The sequence below is a fragment of the Oncorhynchus keta genome, unplaced genomic scaffold (genome assembly GCF_023373465.1).
Source record: "Oncorhynchus keta strain PuntledgeMale-10-30-2019 unplaced genomic scaffold, Oket_V2 Un_contig_3981_pilon_pilon, whole genome shotgun sequence".
Classification (NCBI taxonomy): Eukaryota; Metazoa; Chordata; class Actinopteri; order Salmoniformes; family Salmonidae; genus Oncorhynchus; species Oncorhynchus keta.
Window position 1 is genome coordinate 312,564 of NW_026287538.1, and position 20,151 is coordinate 332,714.

Below are 20,151 nucleotides of genomic sequence, written 5' to 3' on the forward strand. Positions count from 1 at the left end.
TAGTTCAGATAATAACTACAGAACGAAGCCAACATCAGCGTGAGCTTTGGTTGCGAATGGTATGAACTTTTAACTCTTATTCACGACAGAACTGATACCTCCTGTCACGTTCTGTCCATCATTCGTATGTGTTTTCCTTGTTTTAGTGTTGGTCAGGACGTGAGCTGGGTGGGCATTCTATGTTGTGTGTCTGGTTTGTCTATTTCTATGTTTCCCGTCTATCCCGTCTACCACACAATGACGTTACTACAACGTATTCAATTTACCAGCAGAGACATTCTTCAAAGGACAAAGGACTCGGTTGGGCAACACGGCCTTCCATCTACCACCAACCTACCGAAGCGTAGCTCAGAGAAAATATTTATTGCATTTTCCTTTTCCAAATGGGCTGTAATTTAGAATGCATAAGATACTATATTTACGATAGCACAGCTTCGCCCTTTGTTCCTCAGTCTTCCCGCTCTTTCACTCAAACCCAGCCCTTTTCTTTTGTGTAACCAGCTGTCATATCTGTTCCGCCCGCTAGGGACATTTTCCTTTATGACGTCATTTGTAATCAAGTTATGATTTAAATATGTGTATGTGTAATTCTGTGTGATTCGTTAGGTATTTAGTAAATAAATAATGATACCCAATTTTGTATTGCTGATTCAACTTGTTAGCCAGGGTTCATGCAGATAACCAAGAATTTACAACTTTCAGATGAGACTGAATTAAGATGACGATTAATATTGACTGCTATTGATGTAAAATATTACTAGGTCTTTAGGAGTTTATTCGGAAGATAAATATTATTTTGTGGTGCCCGACTCTCTAGTTAATTACATTTACATGATTAGCTCAATCAGGTAGTATTATTTACAGAGAAATTATTGCATAGAATAGCATGTTATATCACTTAATCCGGCATAGCCAAAGACACGACAACAGGATTGCGTCCATAGATCCAGAAGAAAAAGACTGAACGACTGGGGCGCGTCTCAAGCAACCGAACCAATAGAACAAGCAACCAGCCGGCTTGGGTAGCAACCCTAGATTTGTGTCAGGACTACATCTTGTGGAAGGATGAAATAGTATGAATAAATGCATTAAAATAAAGTTTTTAATGCAAATATGTCAATCACAATTTGAATATGTGGTCCTTCTGTAGCTCAGTTGGTAGAGCATGGCGCTTGTAACGCCAGGGTAGTGGGTTCGATTCCCGGGACCACCCATACGTAGAACGTATGCACACATGACTGTAAGTCGCTTTGGATAAAAGCGTCTGCTAAATGGCATATTATTATATTATTATGTTGGTAACCAGTTGTATAAAAGTGATAATAATACCCCCGAAGACGGTGTTTGGAGAATATATTGACTTCGTCTCGGGCCTATCTACACCCATGCCAATATATCCTCCAAACACCGGCTTCTCGGGCATTATCACTGAATTCATTTGAAAAATTTATGGAATTATTCTTCTAGAATTGGCTGGCAAACCATGGTCAACCAACATGGCTGACCTTTGGACCATCATAAGAAGGTTCATCTCCATTCTAGTATTCTAATTTGTAAATCTATGATATTTCTTACTGGCTGCCACTTTTTCAGGTGGCTTTGTTAACCCAATATCCACAGAATATGCAATGCAAAGCAGCATTGTCACCTGTGAGAGCAAATGTATTTAATACCTGTTGTCATATATTCTAAGACATTTATCTAACTATTTTTTGCTTATCAGCTTCCTGGGATTGTTTTATTCAAATGTACCTAATTAAAAGAGGTAGGGAAAGTAGAATAGCAAAACTAAATGAGTCAGCTAAAGCTGACGTTACAGGGCAATTAACTAAGGTCAACACTAATGTGAGTAGTATGCAGTATTATAGTGCATCTGTCAGAGGGACACCAGCAGAAAACCTTGATTCATGTCAATTCACAAAAATAAGTATTTAATCTACTTTTCTATCGATTTAACTCATTAGTAATTACAAGTTATGTGACAGGAAGGTCAGACTGAGGTCAACATAAGGTTCCTCTGCCCTCATCGGCTGGACAGGGCCTATTGTAAATTGTGCATGTGTGCAGTTACTGTATGTCTCATCATCACACAAACGAATCTGACAGCCGACCTCATGAGTCTAGTTTATAACGCAGTTTCGTGAGGAGAGCTTTAAGCTTCAGACAACACAGCTAATCCACAGCAGGAACTTCCATATATGGGCATTGTCTCAGGTATTGCAATTCAGCCTTAGAGCAGGAAATCCATATATGGGTAAAGACTTTCATATTGGAAGTTGCCCGGAGGAGGAACTCCATGTATGGGCCCAGACACCCAAATTGGAATGCGGCCTATTAGCAAAGAACAAATATGGACATAGAGCCGTGACCATGCCAATTGCTCACCTGCATTCAGCCCCTTACGAACACCCTGCCGGGAGGCCACCTGCCAGCCTCAGTCCACGACCAGGGTCTGGCCTCCCCATCAACTCACCCCCTAGGCTTCCTACACAATGGTGGGCCAGCTCAACCCCGGTCCACGACCAGTGGCTGGCCCCATCAGCAGAGGGGCTAGCACAACCTTGGCATACGGCCGGGGATTGGCCCTGCCAGCAGGGGGCAGCTCAACAGCTCAACAGTAACAGGACCTGGGGATTTGCTGTACTGTGGTTTGCTCCATTCACATCACCGACTGATATGCTGTCACACAATAGTGATGGGGCACTCGTAAAGATTTCTACTTTCTATGCTGAGGCCAAGGACAAAGCTTCAACACTAAAGAAGGGCACAGATAGTATAACTAAGGCACAGAAGTTTTTTTTAGCAGGCAAAATGTCCTTATGAAGAGCACTCAGACTCTATTAAGCTCCGCTTAAAGGGTAACTCCACCACTTTTCAACCTCATATTTATTATCTCCAGCACAATACCAGTGTATGCATTTTGAAAACTGACCATTTCTTTTGGTTTTGTAAAAATATATAAAGTTCAAAAGTTCACCCGATGACATCATCAAAAGTAAAAACATTTTAAACAGTGATTTTAAAACACAATTAAATGTGCGGATGTGAGGGGAGCAAGAAAATACTTTCCCTCTGGCTAGAAACTTGAAAATCACAGGTTTTGAAAATCACAGTTTCCTTCATTTTAATCCAACCCTGTGATGTCACAGAGAAGCATTGTTTTTAGGATCTTTTTAACCACAGATCATAGAAACATGACATTTTCACATTCAGTATGTAGACACTGGTATGGTGCTGGAGATGATTATTATGAGGTTGAAAAGGGGCGGAATTGCCCTTTAAAAAAGAGAAGGTAATTTTGGAAGGTTATTCAAACTGAGTGGATTAGGATTTCACACGAGAGTCAACTAGTGTCAGCCACGACATGAAACGCCCATCAGGCGAGCTCTAGCACAATGACACTCATGCAGGCACAGCAAAATGTAGAGGAAGATCAAATAGGGGTTTTATTTACAGTATACAGACTGTATGGCTCCCTGTAAACACAAAGCTATATTAAGAGTTTATAGGCTCCTTATATGTTGCTATGCCAAACAGGTTTTACAGTACAGAGTACAGAGTACAGTACTCTTTTTTGGCTCTGGGTAGCAGCGTTCAATGTGATACTTTACCCTGTCTTTCCCATCAGAGGTACCCGGAAAAAAAGATGCTCTCTGAGGTATTGTGGGGACAAAAAGAGAGCTTTCTCATACATCTCCCCGGAACACGGAATGAGACAGCAATTCGAAAGAGTCCTAGTAAGGAGAGTCATTTGCAGTCGGTGTACGTACATTGGTGGCATTTCTGTTGCGTCTGTACAAAGACACTGAGTGGGATGAAGGAGGGATGAACAGCTTTTGGTGTGCCGAAATTGAAAATCTTCTGAAACCTTGTCACAATTGTGCCCAGCAGCGACCTCAAATAGACGCCTGGCTATTACTGATGTGACTCCTGAGTTTGACATCATCAAAACAGGGGCAGCAGGTTGCTAGGCAACAGAGGGGACAGCTGCGAAATCTACAGTAAGCAGATGTTCTTGGATGTAATGACAGCACTGTTGTTTTATGAGGGCAAAGAGATTTAAAATGTATGATTTTGACAGGTCTTTCAGAGAACTGAAGTTACTGCAGTGTCACCTACAGTGTCCTTGTTCTAGCTGTGCTATGTCGGCATCTCTGGATGTTCTCTCCCTCCGACACACGCACAAACAAACGCACGCACGCACACACACACACACACACACACACACACACACACACACACACACACACACACACACACACACACACACACACACACACACACACACACACACACACACACACACACACACACACACACACACACACACACACACACACACACGGCCTATACCAAAGTCACTTTAGAGGGCATGCCGGCAATCCATACCCCGGCTGGGATCCAATATGTTGCTGTGATACCTCAGCAACCTGAGAAGAGGAGCTGCAGAATGATAGAGAATGGAGAGAGTGGAGGGGGTTAGAGATGGTGGAGGGGTTAGAGGGATTGGAGGGGGTTAGAGACAGTGGAGGGGGTTAGAGGGAGTGGATGGGGTTAGAGACAGTGGAGGGGGTTAGAGACAGTGGAGGGGGTTAGAGACAGTGGATGGGGTTAGAGACAGTGGAGGGGGTTAGAGACAGTGGAGGGGGTTAGAGACAGTGGAGGGGGTTAGAGACAGTGGAGGGGGTTAGAGACAGTGGAGGGGGTTAGAGACAGTGGAGGGGGTTAGAGACAGTGGAGGGGGTTAGAGACAGTGGATGGGGTTAGAGACAGTGGAGGGGGTTAGAGACAGTGGATGGGGTTAGAGGGAGTGGAGGGGGTTAGAGACAGTGGAGGGGGTTAGAGACAGTGGAGGGGGTTAGAGACAGTGGATGGGGTTAGAGACAGTGGATGGGGTTAGAGACAGTGGAGGGGGTTAGAGACAGTGGAGGGGGTTAGAGACAGTGGAGGGGTTAGAGGGATTGGAGGGGGTTAGAGACAGTGGAGGGGGTTAGAGGGAGTGGATGGGGTTAGAGACAGTGGAGGGGGTTAGAGACAGTGGAGGGGGTTAGAGACAGTGGATGGGGTTAGAGGGAGTGGATGGGGTTAGAGGGAGTGGAGGGGGCGGGACTGGGCCATGTACTGAGCTAAGGAAGGTAGAATCACTGTGATATCATAACATTGTGAACAGGTTTGCAGGAGACACAGGAACACACACACACAGACACACAAGGCTAGCGGCACTCTGAAGGTTCTATTTTAAGAGCCCATTTTCACTCGTCCATTAATCACACAGTGTAGCGTGAAACACTCCCTCCAACAGGGCCAGACACATCATAGATCACGGAGGCGCTGTGTGTGTGTGTGTGTGTGTGTGTGTGTGTGTGTGTGTGTGTGTGTGTGTGTGTGTGTGTGTGTGTGTGTGTGTGTGTGTGTGTATGAGAGCGAGAGATTGCGAGAGCAGAGATTTCATTGTGCATAGCTTCTAATAAGCACAGGGAGGCGACAAAGTTATAGCTAGACTATCGTAGTACGTGGGGGGACTTTTATTTTGAAGGCTGAAGGAATACCTTGACCCGGAAGTGATTCGTGTAGCTATAGCTCAACGACGCGAATACATTTTTTAACATAAATTTAACCACAACAGGTAGCTATAGACGGATACATTGGAATTATGCCATTAGGTTAGTACAGTGGTTCCCAACCAACCAGGGGTAGGTACTAGGGAGCCCTGGCTTACTTGGCTTATCTACAGGGGATACTTGAGAAGACTCATGAGACCATAGGCTTTTACTGGTAAAATGCGCATGAGGGGGTACAGTACTCTGGGCAGAGCAACATAACATTTTGTTGGTGGTACAATAACCGAAAAGAATTGGGGACCACTGGCTTTGTAAACTAGTTAGCTAACGTTAGTTACACGTTGATGTATCATTATCAGCTACAATCTAGCGGTCCTTGACAGTTAATGAATGAATGAATGCATGCTACCTAGCTAACGTTAGTTAAAACGATACAAAAAAGTTACATTATATTGATCCCAATTTAATCATCACACTCGTGATACTGAATTAAATTATTAGCTAATCTACTAGTAACGTTAACTAGCTAGATAAATTGCCAATAGCCATAGCACAGTAGTTATGTTGTCAGATTCAGAGCTTTTGCCGCTTAGCGGATTTGCTTAAATACCTGTTATTATTTAAACTTTTTCGTAGGTTCACATCCCTGGCTGCAATGGCGCACATAACAATCAACCAGTATCTCCAACAGGTAGCCATTTTTCTATTTTATCTTACCGGTTATCAAGTGAACCCATATAGCTAGCAGTCTTCTTCCTTAGCACACTTTCATTTAGCTATTCTTTGTGTTCACAATGTTCACCACTAGTCACGCATGCTCAGTTCACACCATGTTGCTTACCTGTTCCCAGGTGTATGAGGCCATTGATAATCATGAGGGGAGTTTTTGTGCAGAACTGCTGTCATTCAAACACCCACATGTGGCTAACCCACGTCTCCAGGTGAGGCTATTCAGGCTGCCTGAACCTTCCATGCCTTCAAGTCCTGCTGACCTGTTGTTACACTTGTATCTCTTCAGATAACACCCTCTGTGTTTTGCTCTAGAAACATGACTGTATGTATGTATGCCTGCAGCTCGCCAGTCCAGAGGAGAAGTGCCAACAGGTGCTGGAAGTCCCGTACGATGAGATGGTTGCAGCACACTTGAGGTGCACCTATGCAGTGTCCAACCACGACTTTGTTGAGGCGTACAAATGTCAGACGTTGGTGGTCCAATATCCTTTTGGCATTTCTGGAGATTACTTTGGATACATATTCACATCACTCCCCATCCCTGCCTGACAAATATATACATACACACAAGATATATGCGAAAGCACATATTGTGCTATCGACTGGTCCATTTCCAAACTGTTCTGTCATGGTTTCTCTGCGGTTCGTCCTTGACTTTCTACGTCATTCTTGAGGGCCTTCCAATCTCACAAAGAGGAGAACTGGTAAGGATAAGCATGTAAAATTACATTTTTCATCAATTTGTCCTTAGTGTTTTTCTATTCTACATATACACACCTGTAGGATGACTGCTCTATGTGCTGTTTAGGGCCTTGCCAGTGATGTTCGCTGTTACGCTGGACCTGCGCATATTTGCCAACAATGTAAGTGAACATAAACTATTGTGCTCTAAAATGCTTCTGATCCAGTGATGGAAAATTCATGTCCTAAAGGAGAGGTTTGATGATTGTAGTAGTATTGTCCTAAAGGAGGGGTTTGATGATTGTAGTATTATTGTCCTATAGGAGGGGTTTGATGATTGTAGTAGTATTGTCCTAAAGGAGGGGTTTGATGATTGTAGTATTATTGTCCTATAGGAGGGGTTTGATGATTGTAGTAGTATTGTCCTAAAGGAGGGGTTTGATGATTGTAGTATTATTGTCCTATAGGAGGGGTTTGATGATTGTAGTATTATTGTCCTATAGGAGGGGTTTGATGATTGTGGTATTATTGTCCTAAAGGAGGGGTTTGATGATTGTGGTATTATTGTCCTATAGGAGGGGTTTGATGATTGTAGTATTATTGTCCTATAGGAGAGGTTTGATGATTGTAGTATTATTGTCCTATAGGAGGGGGTTGATGATTGTAGTATTATTGTCCTAAAGGAGGGGTTTGATGATTGTAGTATTATTGTCCTATAGGAGGGGTTTGATGATTGTAGTATTATTGTCCTATAGGAGGGGTTGATGATTGTAGTATTATTGTCCTATAGGAGGGGTTTGATGATTGTAGTATTATTGTCCTATAGGAGGGGTTTGATGATTGTAGTATTATTGTCCTATAGGAGGGGTTTGATGATTGTAGTATTATTGTCCTATAGGAGGGGTTTGATGATTGTAGTATTATTGTCCTATAGGAGGGATTTGATGATTGTAGTATTATTGTCCTATAGGAGGGATTTGATGATTGTAGTATTATTGTCCTATAGGAGAGGTTTGATGATTGTAGTAGTATTGTCCTATAGGAGAGGGTTGACGATTGTAGTATTATTGTCATATAGGAGGGATTTGATGATTGTAGTATTATTGTCCTATAGGAGGGATTTGATGATTGTAGTATTATTGTCCTATAGGAGGGGTTTGATGATTGTAGTAGTATTGTCCTATAGGAGAGGGTTGACGATTGTAGTATTATTGTCATATAGGAGGGATTTGATGATTGTAGTATTATTGTCATATAGGAGGGATTTGGTGATTGTAGTATTATTGTCATATAGGAGGGATTTGATGATTGTAGTATTATTGTCATATAGGAGGGATTTGATGATTGTAGTATTATTGTCCTATAGGAGGGATTTGATGATTGTAGTAGTATTGTCCTATAGGAGGGATTTGATGATTGTAGTATTATTGTCCTATAGGAGGGGGTTGATGATTGTAGTAGTATTGTCCTATAGGAGGGGTTTGATGATTGTAGTAGTATTGTCCTATAGGAGAGGTTTGATGATTGTAGTATTATTGTCCTATAGGAGAGGTTTGATGATTGTAGTATTATTGTCTATAGGAGGGGTTTGATGATAGGAGGAGGGTTTGATGATTGTAGTATGTATTGTCCTATAGGAGGGTTTGATGATTGTAGTATTATTGTCCTATAGGAGGGTTTGATGATTGTAGTATTATTGTCCTATAGGAGGGGTTTGATGATTGTAGTATTATTGTCCTATAGGAGGGGTTTGATGATTGTAGTATTATTGTCCTATAGGAGGGGTTTGGAGGGGTTTGATGATTGTAGTATTATTGTCCTATAGTATTATTGTCCTATAGGAGGGTTTGATGATTGTAGTATTATTGTCCTATAGGAGGGGTTTGATGATTGTAGTATTATTGTCCTATAGGGGTTTGGGGTTTGATGATTGTAGTATTATTGTCCTATAGGAGGGGTTTGATGATTGTAGTATTATTGTCCTATAGGAGTGGTTTGATGATTGTAGTATTATTGTCCTATAGGAGGGGTTTGATGATTGTAGTATTATTGTCCTATAGGAGGGGTTTGATGATTGTAGTAGTATTGTCCTATAGGAGGGATTTGATGATTGTAGTATTATTGTCCTATAGGAGAGGTTTGATGATTGTAGTAGTATTGTCCTATAGGAGAGGGTTGATGATTGTAGTATTATTGTCCTATAGGAGGGGTTTGATGATTGTAGTATTATTGTCCTATAGGAGGGGTTTGATGATTGTAGTATTATTGTCCTATAGGAGGGGGTTGATGATTGTAGTATTATTGTCCTATAGGAGGGGTTTGGTGATTGTAGTATTATTGTCCTATAGGAGGGGTTTGATGATTGTAGTATTATTGTCCTATAGGAGGGGGTTGATGATTGTAGAATGATTTTCCAGGCAGAGCAGCAGCTCCTGAGGAAGGGAAAAGGCAAACTGGGAGACATGCTGGAGAAAGCTGCTGAGCAACTGATGGGCTGTTTCAGAGTGTGTGCCAGCGACAAGTGAGTCTCACAGGACATGGACACTGTTGACAGCATATTACACTATATCTTACAGCATATTAAACTATATATCTTACAGCATATTACACTATACATCTAACAGCAGACAGCATATTACACTATACATCTAACAGCAGACAGCATATTACACTATACATCTAACAGCAGACAGCATATTACACTATACATCTAACAGCAGACAGCATATTACACTATACATCTAATAGCAGACAGCATATTACACTATACATCTAACAGCAGACAGCATATTACACTATATCTTACAGCATAATAAACTATATATCTTACAGCATATTAAACTATATCTTATAGCATATTAAACTATATATCTTACAGCATATTAAACTATATATATATATCTAACAGCAGACAGCATATTAAACTATATCTTACAGCATATTAAACTATATATCTAACAGCAGACAGCATATTAAACTATATCTTACAGCATATTAAACTATATCTTACAGCATATTAAACTATATCTTACAGCATATTAAACTATATATCTTGCAGCATTGGACACTATTGACAGATTATTGAACTATATATTGAATTGAATTTATTTTGGGTAACAGACAAATACAACAAAATGTACGATGTGGACCCAGAGGATATCACTTGAAAGTATTAATTAAAACGCTTGTTTCCAAAGTGGTCCTCAATGGTAAAACAATAAATCATATTATGATTAAAAGGAAACACAAAATGACAAACAACCATAAATGCATTAATTTATAATGACATCCTTAAAAGTGGCACTATTCATTGCACTTTTCCGTAACCTTAAAAATCAACCATATTATTAAAACAATCTATTAATTGCACATCACACCGATCCTTCAAATAATACACCAGCCCAGCAGTAGGGGGCACAAGGGGCAGTGGGGTGGTTTCTCTTCCTTAGACAACATTGTTCAAATTAAACCTTTGTCTGCTTTTTAAAGCTATTTTTACTTTTTCTTTGCTTGGTCTCCAAGGGGAGGCTATTCCGTAGACAAAATGCCTGTATAGAAAAACATGCTCCTAGCAGTACTGTTTACTCATGGGATTTTACAAGACATAACACTAGCTCTGGTATTGTAACTGTGTTGGGTATAGACCATATCAATGTGGTTTTTCTTATAACCTGGGGTGTGATTATTTAAGATGTCAAACATATGATTACGTTTAAGTTGGTCCACTCTGGACTCCAAAGGCAACAAGCCCACCGCCCGGAACTCCTGTATCACAAGGGGGGTCCTAGGGTGGACATTCAGCATATACCCGATAACATTATTTTGCATGACCTGCATTCTCTCTTTCAGCTTTTTTGATAGCCCACTATACCAAGCAGAGCAGGCATAATCAAAATGACACTGAATCAAGGTTGCGACACGATATAAAAATGTAAATTTGTTTGCCAAAGTATTTTTAGCAGCAATCAGGTCTCCAGAAAGGGATTGATCTAGGGACACACTAAGATAAGATACTTGTTTTAGATTCAATCTCCTTGCCTGCACAGTTTACCTTTATCTTGTCATCCCTAAGAAATCTACATTTTGTTCCAAACAAAATCGATTCAGTTTTTCCCAAATGTAGTGACGATTTGTTGTCAGTCAACCAATCTCTAACTAAATGCAATTCCTTACTCAGGGTCTCTATGTAAACTGTATCCTTCCCTGATACCAGTATGGCTGAATCATCAGCATACAGTAAAGTGCAAACTCCTGCTTTATCTGGCATATCATTAACGTATATAAGAAATAAGAGGGGCCCTAAAATGGATCCCTGTGGTACTCCACAGGATATTTCTTTGGTTTCTGACAGAACATCGCCAACATTACATGTGTTCCGTTGGTCAGATAAAACCTAAACCAATTCATTGCTACATCATTTAGACCCATGCATTTCAGTTTCATCAGGAGAATATCATAGTCAAAAGCTTTCTGGGGGGCCTTCAGAGTGTCGCAGTGGTCAAAGGCACTGAATCGCAGTGCTAGCCGTGCCACTAGAGTTTCTGGGTTCGATTCCAGGCTCTGTCGCAGCCGGCCGCGACCGGGTGACCCATTTGGCCCAGCATCGTCCGGGTTAGGGGATGGTTTGGCCAGCAGGGGTGTCCTTGTCCCATCGCGCACTAGCGACTCCTGTGGCGGGCCGGGGGCAGTGCACGCTGACACGGTCGCCAGGTGTACGATGCTTCCGGGTTAAGTGGGCATTGTGTCAAGAAGCAGTGCGGCTTGTTTGGGTTGTGTTTAGAAAGACGCATGGCTCTCGACCTTTGCCTCTCCCGAGTTCGTACGGGAGTTGCAGCGATGAGACAAGACTGTAACTAACAGTTGGATACCACAAAAAAGGGGTATTTTTTAAAAACATTTTTATAAAATAAAGATAATATCTTTCGGCAAGTCTGACATGACCATATAATTCCCCTTCTCACGTTCCTGCTTAATGTGGATAAGGCAAGTATCCGTGGAATGAGCCAGATTGGAGTTCATGAAGAAGTTTGCTCTAGAAGGTATCCCTCAAGGTGCAGCTTTGAACACTATTGACAGCATATTAAACCATATGTCTTACAGCATATTAAACTATATATATTACAGCATATTAAACTATGTATCTTACAGCATATTAAACTATATATATTACAGCATATTAAACTATATATCTTACAGCATATTAAACTATATATCTAACAGCATATTGAACTATATATCTTACAGCATATTAAACTATATATCTAACAGCATATTAAACTATATATCTTACAGCATATTAAACTATATATCTTACAGCATATTAAACTATATATCTAACAGCATATTAAACTATATATCTAACAGCATATTAAACTATGTATCTTACAGCATATTAAACTATATATCTAACAGCATATTAAACTATGTATCTTACAGCATATTAAACTATATATCTAACAGCATATTAAACTATGTATCTTACAGCATATTAAACTATATATCTTACAGCATATTAAACTATGTATCTTACAGCATTGAACACTATTGACAGCATATTAAACTATATATCTAACAGCATATTAAACTATGTATCTTACAGCATATTAAACTATATATCTTACAGCATATTAAACTATGTATCTTACAGCATTGAACACTATTGACAGCATATTAAACTACACTGCTCAAATAAATAAAGGGAACACTAAAATAACACATCCTAGATCTGAATGGATGAAATATTCTTATTAAATACTTTTTTCTTTACATGGTTGAATGTGCTGACAACAAAATCACACAACAATTATCAATGGAAATCAAATTTATCAACCCATGGAGGTCTGGATTTAGTCACACACAAAATTAAAGTGGAAAACCACACTACAGGCTGATCCAACTTTGATGTAATGTCCTTAAAACAAGTCAAAATGAGGCTCAGTAGTGTGTGTGGCCTCCACGTGCCTGTATGACCTCCCTACAACGCTTGGGCATGCTCCTGATGAGGTGGTGGATGGTCTCCTGAGGGATCTCCTCCCAGACCTGGACTAAAGCATACGCCAACTCCTGGACAGTCTGTGGTGCAACGTGGTGTTGGTGGATGGAGCGAGACATGATGTCCCAGATGTGCTCAATTGGATTCAGGTCTGGGGAACGGGCGGGCCAGTCCATAGCATCAATGCCTTCCTCTTGCAGGAACTGCTGACACACTCCAGCCACATGAGGTCTAGCATTGTCTTGCATTAGGAGGAACCCAGGGCCAACCGCACCAGCATATGGTCTCACAAGGGGTCTGAGGATCTCATCTCGGTACCTAATGGCAGTCAGGCTACCTCTGGCGAGCACATGGAGGGCTGTGCGGCCACCCCAAAGAAATGCCACCCCACACCATAACTGACCCACCGCCAAACCGGTCATGCTGGAGGATGTTGCAGGCAGCAGAACGTTCTCTACGGCGTCTCCAGACTCTGTCACGTGCTCAGTGTGAACCTGCTTTCATCTGTGAAGAGCACAGGGCGCCAGTGGCGAATTTGCCCATCTTGGTGTTCTCTGGCAAATGCCAAACGTCCTGCACGGTGCTGGGCTGTAAGCACAACCCCCACCTGTGGACGTCGGGCCCTCATACCACCCTCATGGAGTCTGTTTCTGACCGTTTAAGCAGACACATGCACATTTGTGGCCTGCTGGAGGTCATTTTGCAGGGCTCTGGCAGTGCTCCTCCTGCTCCTCCTTGCACAAAGGCGGAGGTAGCGGTCCTGCTGCTGGGTTGTTGCCCTCCTACGGCCTCCTCCACATCTCCTGATGTACTGGCCTGTCTCCTGGTAGCGCCTCCATGCTCTGGACACTATGCTGACAGACACAGCAAACCTTCTTGCCACAGCTCGCATTGATGTGCCATCCTGGATGAGCTGCTCTACCTGAGCCACTTGTGTGGGTTGTCGACTCCGTCTCATGCTGCCACTAGAGTGAAAGCACCGCCAGCATTCAAAAGTGACCAAAACATCAGCCAGGAAGCATAGGAACTGAGAAGTGGTCTGGACACCACCTGCAGAACCACTCCTTTATTGGGGGTGTCTTGCTCAATGCCTATAATTTCCACCTGTTGTCTATTCCATTTGCACAACAGCATGTGACATTTTATTGTCAATCAGTGTTGCTTCCTAAGTGGACAGTATGATTTCACAGAAGTGTGATTGACTTGGAGTTACATTGTGTTGTTTAAGTGTTCCCTTATTTTTTTGAGCAGTGTATATATCTTACAGCATTGAACACTATTGGCAGCATATTAAACTATATATCTTACAGCAATGAACACTTTTGGCAGCATATTAAACTACAGTCGTGACAAAGTTTTCAGAATGACACGAATATACATTTTCACAAAGTCTGCTGCCTCAATTTGTATGATGGCAATTTGCATATACTCCAGAATGTTATGAAGAGTGATCAGATGAATTGCAAGTAATTTAAAAGTCCCTCTTTGCCAAGCAAATGAACCGAATCCCCCAAAAACATTTCCACTGCATTTCAGCCCTGCCACAAAAGGACCAGCTGACATCATGTCAGTGATTCTCTCGTTAACACAGGTGTGAGTTGGCTGGATATCACTCTGTCATGCCGATTGAGTTCAAATAACAGACTGGAAGGGAGGTGCTTGGAATCATTGTTCTTCCTCTGTCAATCATGGTTACCTGCAAGGAAACACGCGCCGTCATCATTGCTTTGCACAAAAAGGGCTTCACAGGCAAGGATATTGCTGCCAGTAAGATTGCACCTAAATCAACCATTTATCGGACCATCAAGAACTTCAAGGAGAGCGTTTCAATTGTTGTGAAGAAGGCTTCAGGGCGCCCAAGAAAGACCAGCAAGCGCCAGGACCGTCTCCTAAAGTTGATTCAGCTGCGGGATCGGGGCACCACCAGTACATAGCTTGCTCAGGAATGGCAGCAGGCAGGTGTGAGTGCATCTGCACGCACAGTGAGGCGAAGACTTTTGGAGGATGGACTGGTGTCAAGAAGGGCAGCAAAGAAGCAACTTCTCTCCAGGAAAAACATCAGGGACAGACTGATATTCTGCAAAAGGTACAGGGATTGGACTGCTGAGGACTGGGGTAAAGTCATTTTCTATGATGAATCCCCTTTCCGATTGTTTGGGGCATCCGGAGAAAAGCTTGTCCGGAAAAGACAAGGTGAGCACTACCATCAGTCCTGTGTCATGCCAACAGTAAAGCATCCTGAGACCATTCATTTGTGGGGTTGCTTCTCAGCCAAGGGAGTGGGCTCACTCACAATTTTGCCTAAGAACACAGCCATGAATAAAGAATGGTACCAACACATCCTCCGAGAGCAACTTCTCCCAACCATCCAGGAACAGTTTGATGACGAACAATGCCTTTTCCAGCATGATGGAGCACCTTGCCATGAGGCAAAAGTGATAACTAAGTGGCTCAGGTAACAAAACATCAATATTTTGGGTCCATTGCCAAGAAACTCCCCAGACCTTAATCCCATTGAGAACTTGTGGTCAATCCTCAAGAGGAGGATGGACAAACAAAACCCCACAAATTCTGACAAACTCCAAGCATTGATTATGCCAGAATGTGCTGCCATCAGTCAGGATGTGGCCCAGAAGTTAATTGACAGCATGCCAGGGCGGATTGCAGAGGTCTTGAAAAAGAAGGGTCAACACTGCAAATATTGACTCTTTGCATCAACGTCATGTAATTGTCAATAAAAGCCTTTGACACTTATGAAATGCTTGTAATTATACTTCAGTAACATCTGACAAAAATATCTAAAGACACTGAAGCAGCAAACTTTGTGAAAATTAATATTTGTGTCATTCTCAAAACCTTTGGCCACGACTGTATATTTCTTACAGCATTGAACACTATTGACAGCATATTAAACAATATATCTTACATCATATTAAACTATATATCTAACAGCATATTAAACTATATATCTAACAGTAGACAGCATATTAAACTATATATCTAACAGTAGACAGCATATTAATCTATATATCTAACAGCAGACAGCATATTAAACTATATCTTACAGCATATTGAACTATATATCTTACAGCATATTAAACTATATCTTACAGCATACTAAACTATATATCGTACAGCATATTGAACTATATATCTTACAGCATATTGAACTATATATCTAACAGCATATTGAACTATATATCTTACAGCATATTAAACTATATCTTACAGCATACTAAACTATATATCGTACAGCATATTGAACTATATATCTTACAGCATATTGAACTATATATCTTACAGCATATTGAACTATATATCTAACAGTAGACAGCATATTAAACTATGTCTTACAGCATACTAAACTATATATCTTACAGCATATTGAACTATATATCTAACAGTAGACAGCATATTAAACTATGTCTTACAGCATACTAAACTATATATCGTACAGCATATTGAACTATATATCTAACAGTAGACAGCATATTAAACTATGTCTTACAGCATATTAAACTATATATCTAACAGTAGACAGCATATTAAACTATATCTTACAGCATACTAAACTATATATCGTACAGCATATTGAACTATATATCTTACAGCATATTAAACTATATATCTAACAGTAGACAGCATATTAAACTATATCTTACAGCATACTAAACTATATATCTAACAGCATATTAAACTATATATCTAACAGCATATTAAACTATGTATCTTACAGCATATTAAACTATATCTTATAGCATATTAAACTATATATCTAACAGCATATTAAACTATATATCTTATAGCATATTAAACTATATATCTTACAGCATATTGAACTATATATCTAACAGCATATTAAACTATATCTTATAGCATATTAAACTATATATCTTACAGCATATTAAACTATATATCTAACAGCATATTGAACTATATATCTAACAGTAGACAGCATATTAAACTATATCTTACAGCATACTAAACTATATATCGTACAGCATATTGAACTATATATCTTACAGCATATTAAACTATATATCTAACAGTAGACAGCATATTAAACTATATCTTACAGCATACTAAACTATATATCTAACAGCATATTAAACTATATATCTAACAGCATATTAAACTATGTATCTTACAGCATACTAAACTATATATCTAACAGCATATTAAACTATATATCTAACAGCATATTAAACTATGTATCTAACAGCATATTAAACTATATCTTATAGCATATTAAACTATATATCTAACAGCATATTAAACTATATCTTATAGCATATTAAACTATATATCTTACAGCATATTAAACTATATATATTACAGCATATTAAACTATATATCTAACAGCATATTAAACTATATATCTAACAGCATATTAAACTATATATCTTACAGCATATTAAACTATATATATTACAGCATATTAAACTATATATCTAACAGCATATTAAACTATATATCTTACAGCATATTAAACTATATCTTATAGCATATTAAACTATATATCTAACAGCATATTAAACTATATATATTACAGCATATTAAACTATATATCTAACAGCATATTAAACTATATATATTACAGCATATTAAACTATGTATCTTACAGCATATTAAACTATATATCTTACAGCATATTAAACTATGTATCTTACAGCATATTAAACTATATATCTAACAGCATATTAAACTATATATCTTACAGCATATTAAACTATATATCTTACAGCATATTAAACTATATATCTAACAGCATATTAAACTATATATCTTACAGCATATTAAACTATATATCTTACAGCATATTAAACTATATATCTAACAGCATATTAAACTGTATATCTTACAGCATATTAAACTATGTATCTAACAGCATATTAAACTATATATATTACAGCATATTAAACTATATATCTTACAGCATATTAAACTATATATCTAACAGCATATTAAACTATATATCTAACAGCATATTAAACTATATATCTTACAGCATATTAAACTATATATCTAACAGCATATTAAACTATATATCTTACAGCATATTAAACTATATATCTAACAGCATATTAAACTATATATCTAACAGCATATTAAACTATATATCTTACAGCATATTAAACTATATATCTAACAGCATATTAAACTATATATCTTACAGCATATTAAACTATATATCTTACAGCATATTAAACTATATATCTAACAGCATATTAAACTATATATCTTACAGCATATTAAACTATGTATCTAACAGCATATTAAACTATATATCTAACAGCATATTAAACTATATATCGAACAGCATATTAAACTATATATCTAACAGTAGACAGCATATTAAACTATATATCTTACAGCAGACAGCATATTAAACTATATATCTTACAGCATATTAAACTATATATCTAACAGTAGACAGCATATTAAACTATATATCTTACAGCATATTAAACTATGTATCTAACAGCATATTAAACTATATATCTTGCAGCATATTAAACTATATATCTTACAACCTTTACAGTAGCAACCATATCCCCTTGCTCATTATGTCTTGACTGTTATCGTATACAGTCGGGCTGGGATTGACGACTCCAAGAAGTGGGGAATGTTGTTTCTCATCAATCAGCTCTTCAAGATCTACTTCAAGGTAAGGCAGTAGTGTGATTGGGTGAAGTTTTGTTTACATGAATAGGCCCTACTTTGTGTGTGTGTGTGTCTAAACGGTTGTGTGTGTGTGTGTCCAGATCAACAAGTTACACCTGTGTAAGCCACTGATCCGGGCCATCGACAGCTCCAACCTGAAGGATGATTACAGTATGGCCCAGAGAGTCACCTACAAATACTACGTAGGCCGCAAGGCCATGTTCGACAGCGACTACAAACCAGCCGAGGAGTACCTGTCCTTCTCCTTCCAGCACTGCCACCGCTCCAGCCAGAGGAACAAACGCATGATCCTCATCTACCTACTGCCTGTCAAGATGTTGCTGGTGAGACAGAGTGCCTCACTGAGAGAGCTCAAACATACACTCATCTAGCCACACACGTCTCAATTCAAATCAAATTAAAAAAGCTTGACTGTCAATCAGAGACGAAGACTGGTGTTGCTCATGTTGATTCAGGGTCACATGCCTAATCACCAGCTGCTCAGGAAGTACGACCTCATGCAGTTTGCCGACGTCACGAAAGCTGTGAGGTGAGTGTCACCACCCGCCCACTCCTTGCCATCTTTCTTTCTCCTCTCTCTTCCCCTACTCCCTCCTTCCCCCTCTTTTTCTGATTTCTGTCTCTCTGTAACAGTGAGGGCAACCTGCTGCTGTTGAACGAGGCCTTGGCCAAGCACGAGACCTTCTTCATCCGCTGTGGCATCTTCCTCATCCTCGAGAAGCTCAAGATCATCACCTACCGGAACCTCTTCAAGAAAGTGTGAGTCTACTCACCAAGTCCAATGGTACTGTGCTGGCCTGGTTAGACTTTTAACACTACTGAGCCAAGTCCAGCTGGAATGGGATGGTCTGGTTACAAATCCATCATAGTTGCTGGAACCGCACTGAAAGGACAATGTGAAAATAAATGATCTGAGGCAGCACAGTACGATTCAGGTCAGCCCTATAGTGTGAATTGGCATAGTGTGTGTGTGTGTGTGTGAACCTATGACCGATATTTACTTTCTATTAACATGTTTGTGGTATGTGGGTTAGGTACCAGCTGCTGAAGACTCACCAGTTGCCCCTAGATGCCTTCCTGGTAGCTCTGAAAATGATGCAGGTAGAAGAGGTGGACATTGACGAGGTGCAGTGTATCCTAGCCAACCTAATCTGTGAGGTGAGATCCCACCACACACACCTTTTCCTCTGACCATGTGCTTCCACCTGATATTTCAGACAGGAGTAAAACATGAAGCAGCAGATGAACTCTCTTCCTCTCTTCTAGGGTCACATCAAGGGCTACATCTCTCACCAGCACCAGAAACTGGTCGTCAGCAAGGCCAATCCATTCCCCCTGCTGTCATCATCTTCCTAATCTACGTATCCCAGAATCCCCTTCACCCAGGAACTGTTCCCAGAAATATATTTCCTTATTATTTAGGTTGCATTTTATTTTGTCATATTTTTACATTTTGAATAAAAGTTTTGTTGTTTTACTCCTTGTACCACATTTTTGTTT

At 39.8% G+C, this 20,151-nt stretch overlaps 1 protein-coding gene across 3 annotated transcripts; it reads left to right on the forward strand.

Annotated features, from left to right (window-relative positions):
* The first annotated feature begins 5,516 nt into the window (after nt 1-5,516).
* pcid2 (PCI domain containing 2) lies at nt 5,517-20,128 on the forward strand. 3 transcript variants are annotated; one of them, XM_052509034.1, is made up of 13 exons: nt 5,517-5,663; nt 6,198-6,252; nt 6,413-6,502; nt 6,636-6,775; nt 6,956-6,997; nt 7,102-7,156; nt 9,392-9,495; nt 18,559-18,634; nt 18,732-18,974; nt 19,107-19,180; nt 19,285-19,410; nt 19,686-19,809; nt 19,918-20,128. In XM_052509034.1, the coding sequence occupies exons 2-13, from the start codon at nt 6,217-6,219 to the stop codon at nt 20,005-20,007; spliced, it is 1,200 nt and encodes a 399-aa protein (XP_052364994.1). In that variant the 5' UTR covers nt 5,517-5,663; nt 6,198-6,216; the 3' UTR covers nt 20,008-20,128. The 3 variants fall into 3 exon arrangements, with proteins under 3 accessions (XP_052364994.1, XP_052364995.1, XP_052364996.1); XM_052509035.1 differs by having other exon boundaries at nt 5,522-5,626; XM_052509036.1 differs by having other exon boundaries at nt 5,542-5,693.
* Nucleotides 20,129-20,151: the final 23 nt, after the last annotated feature.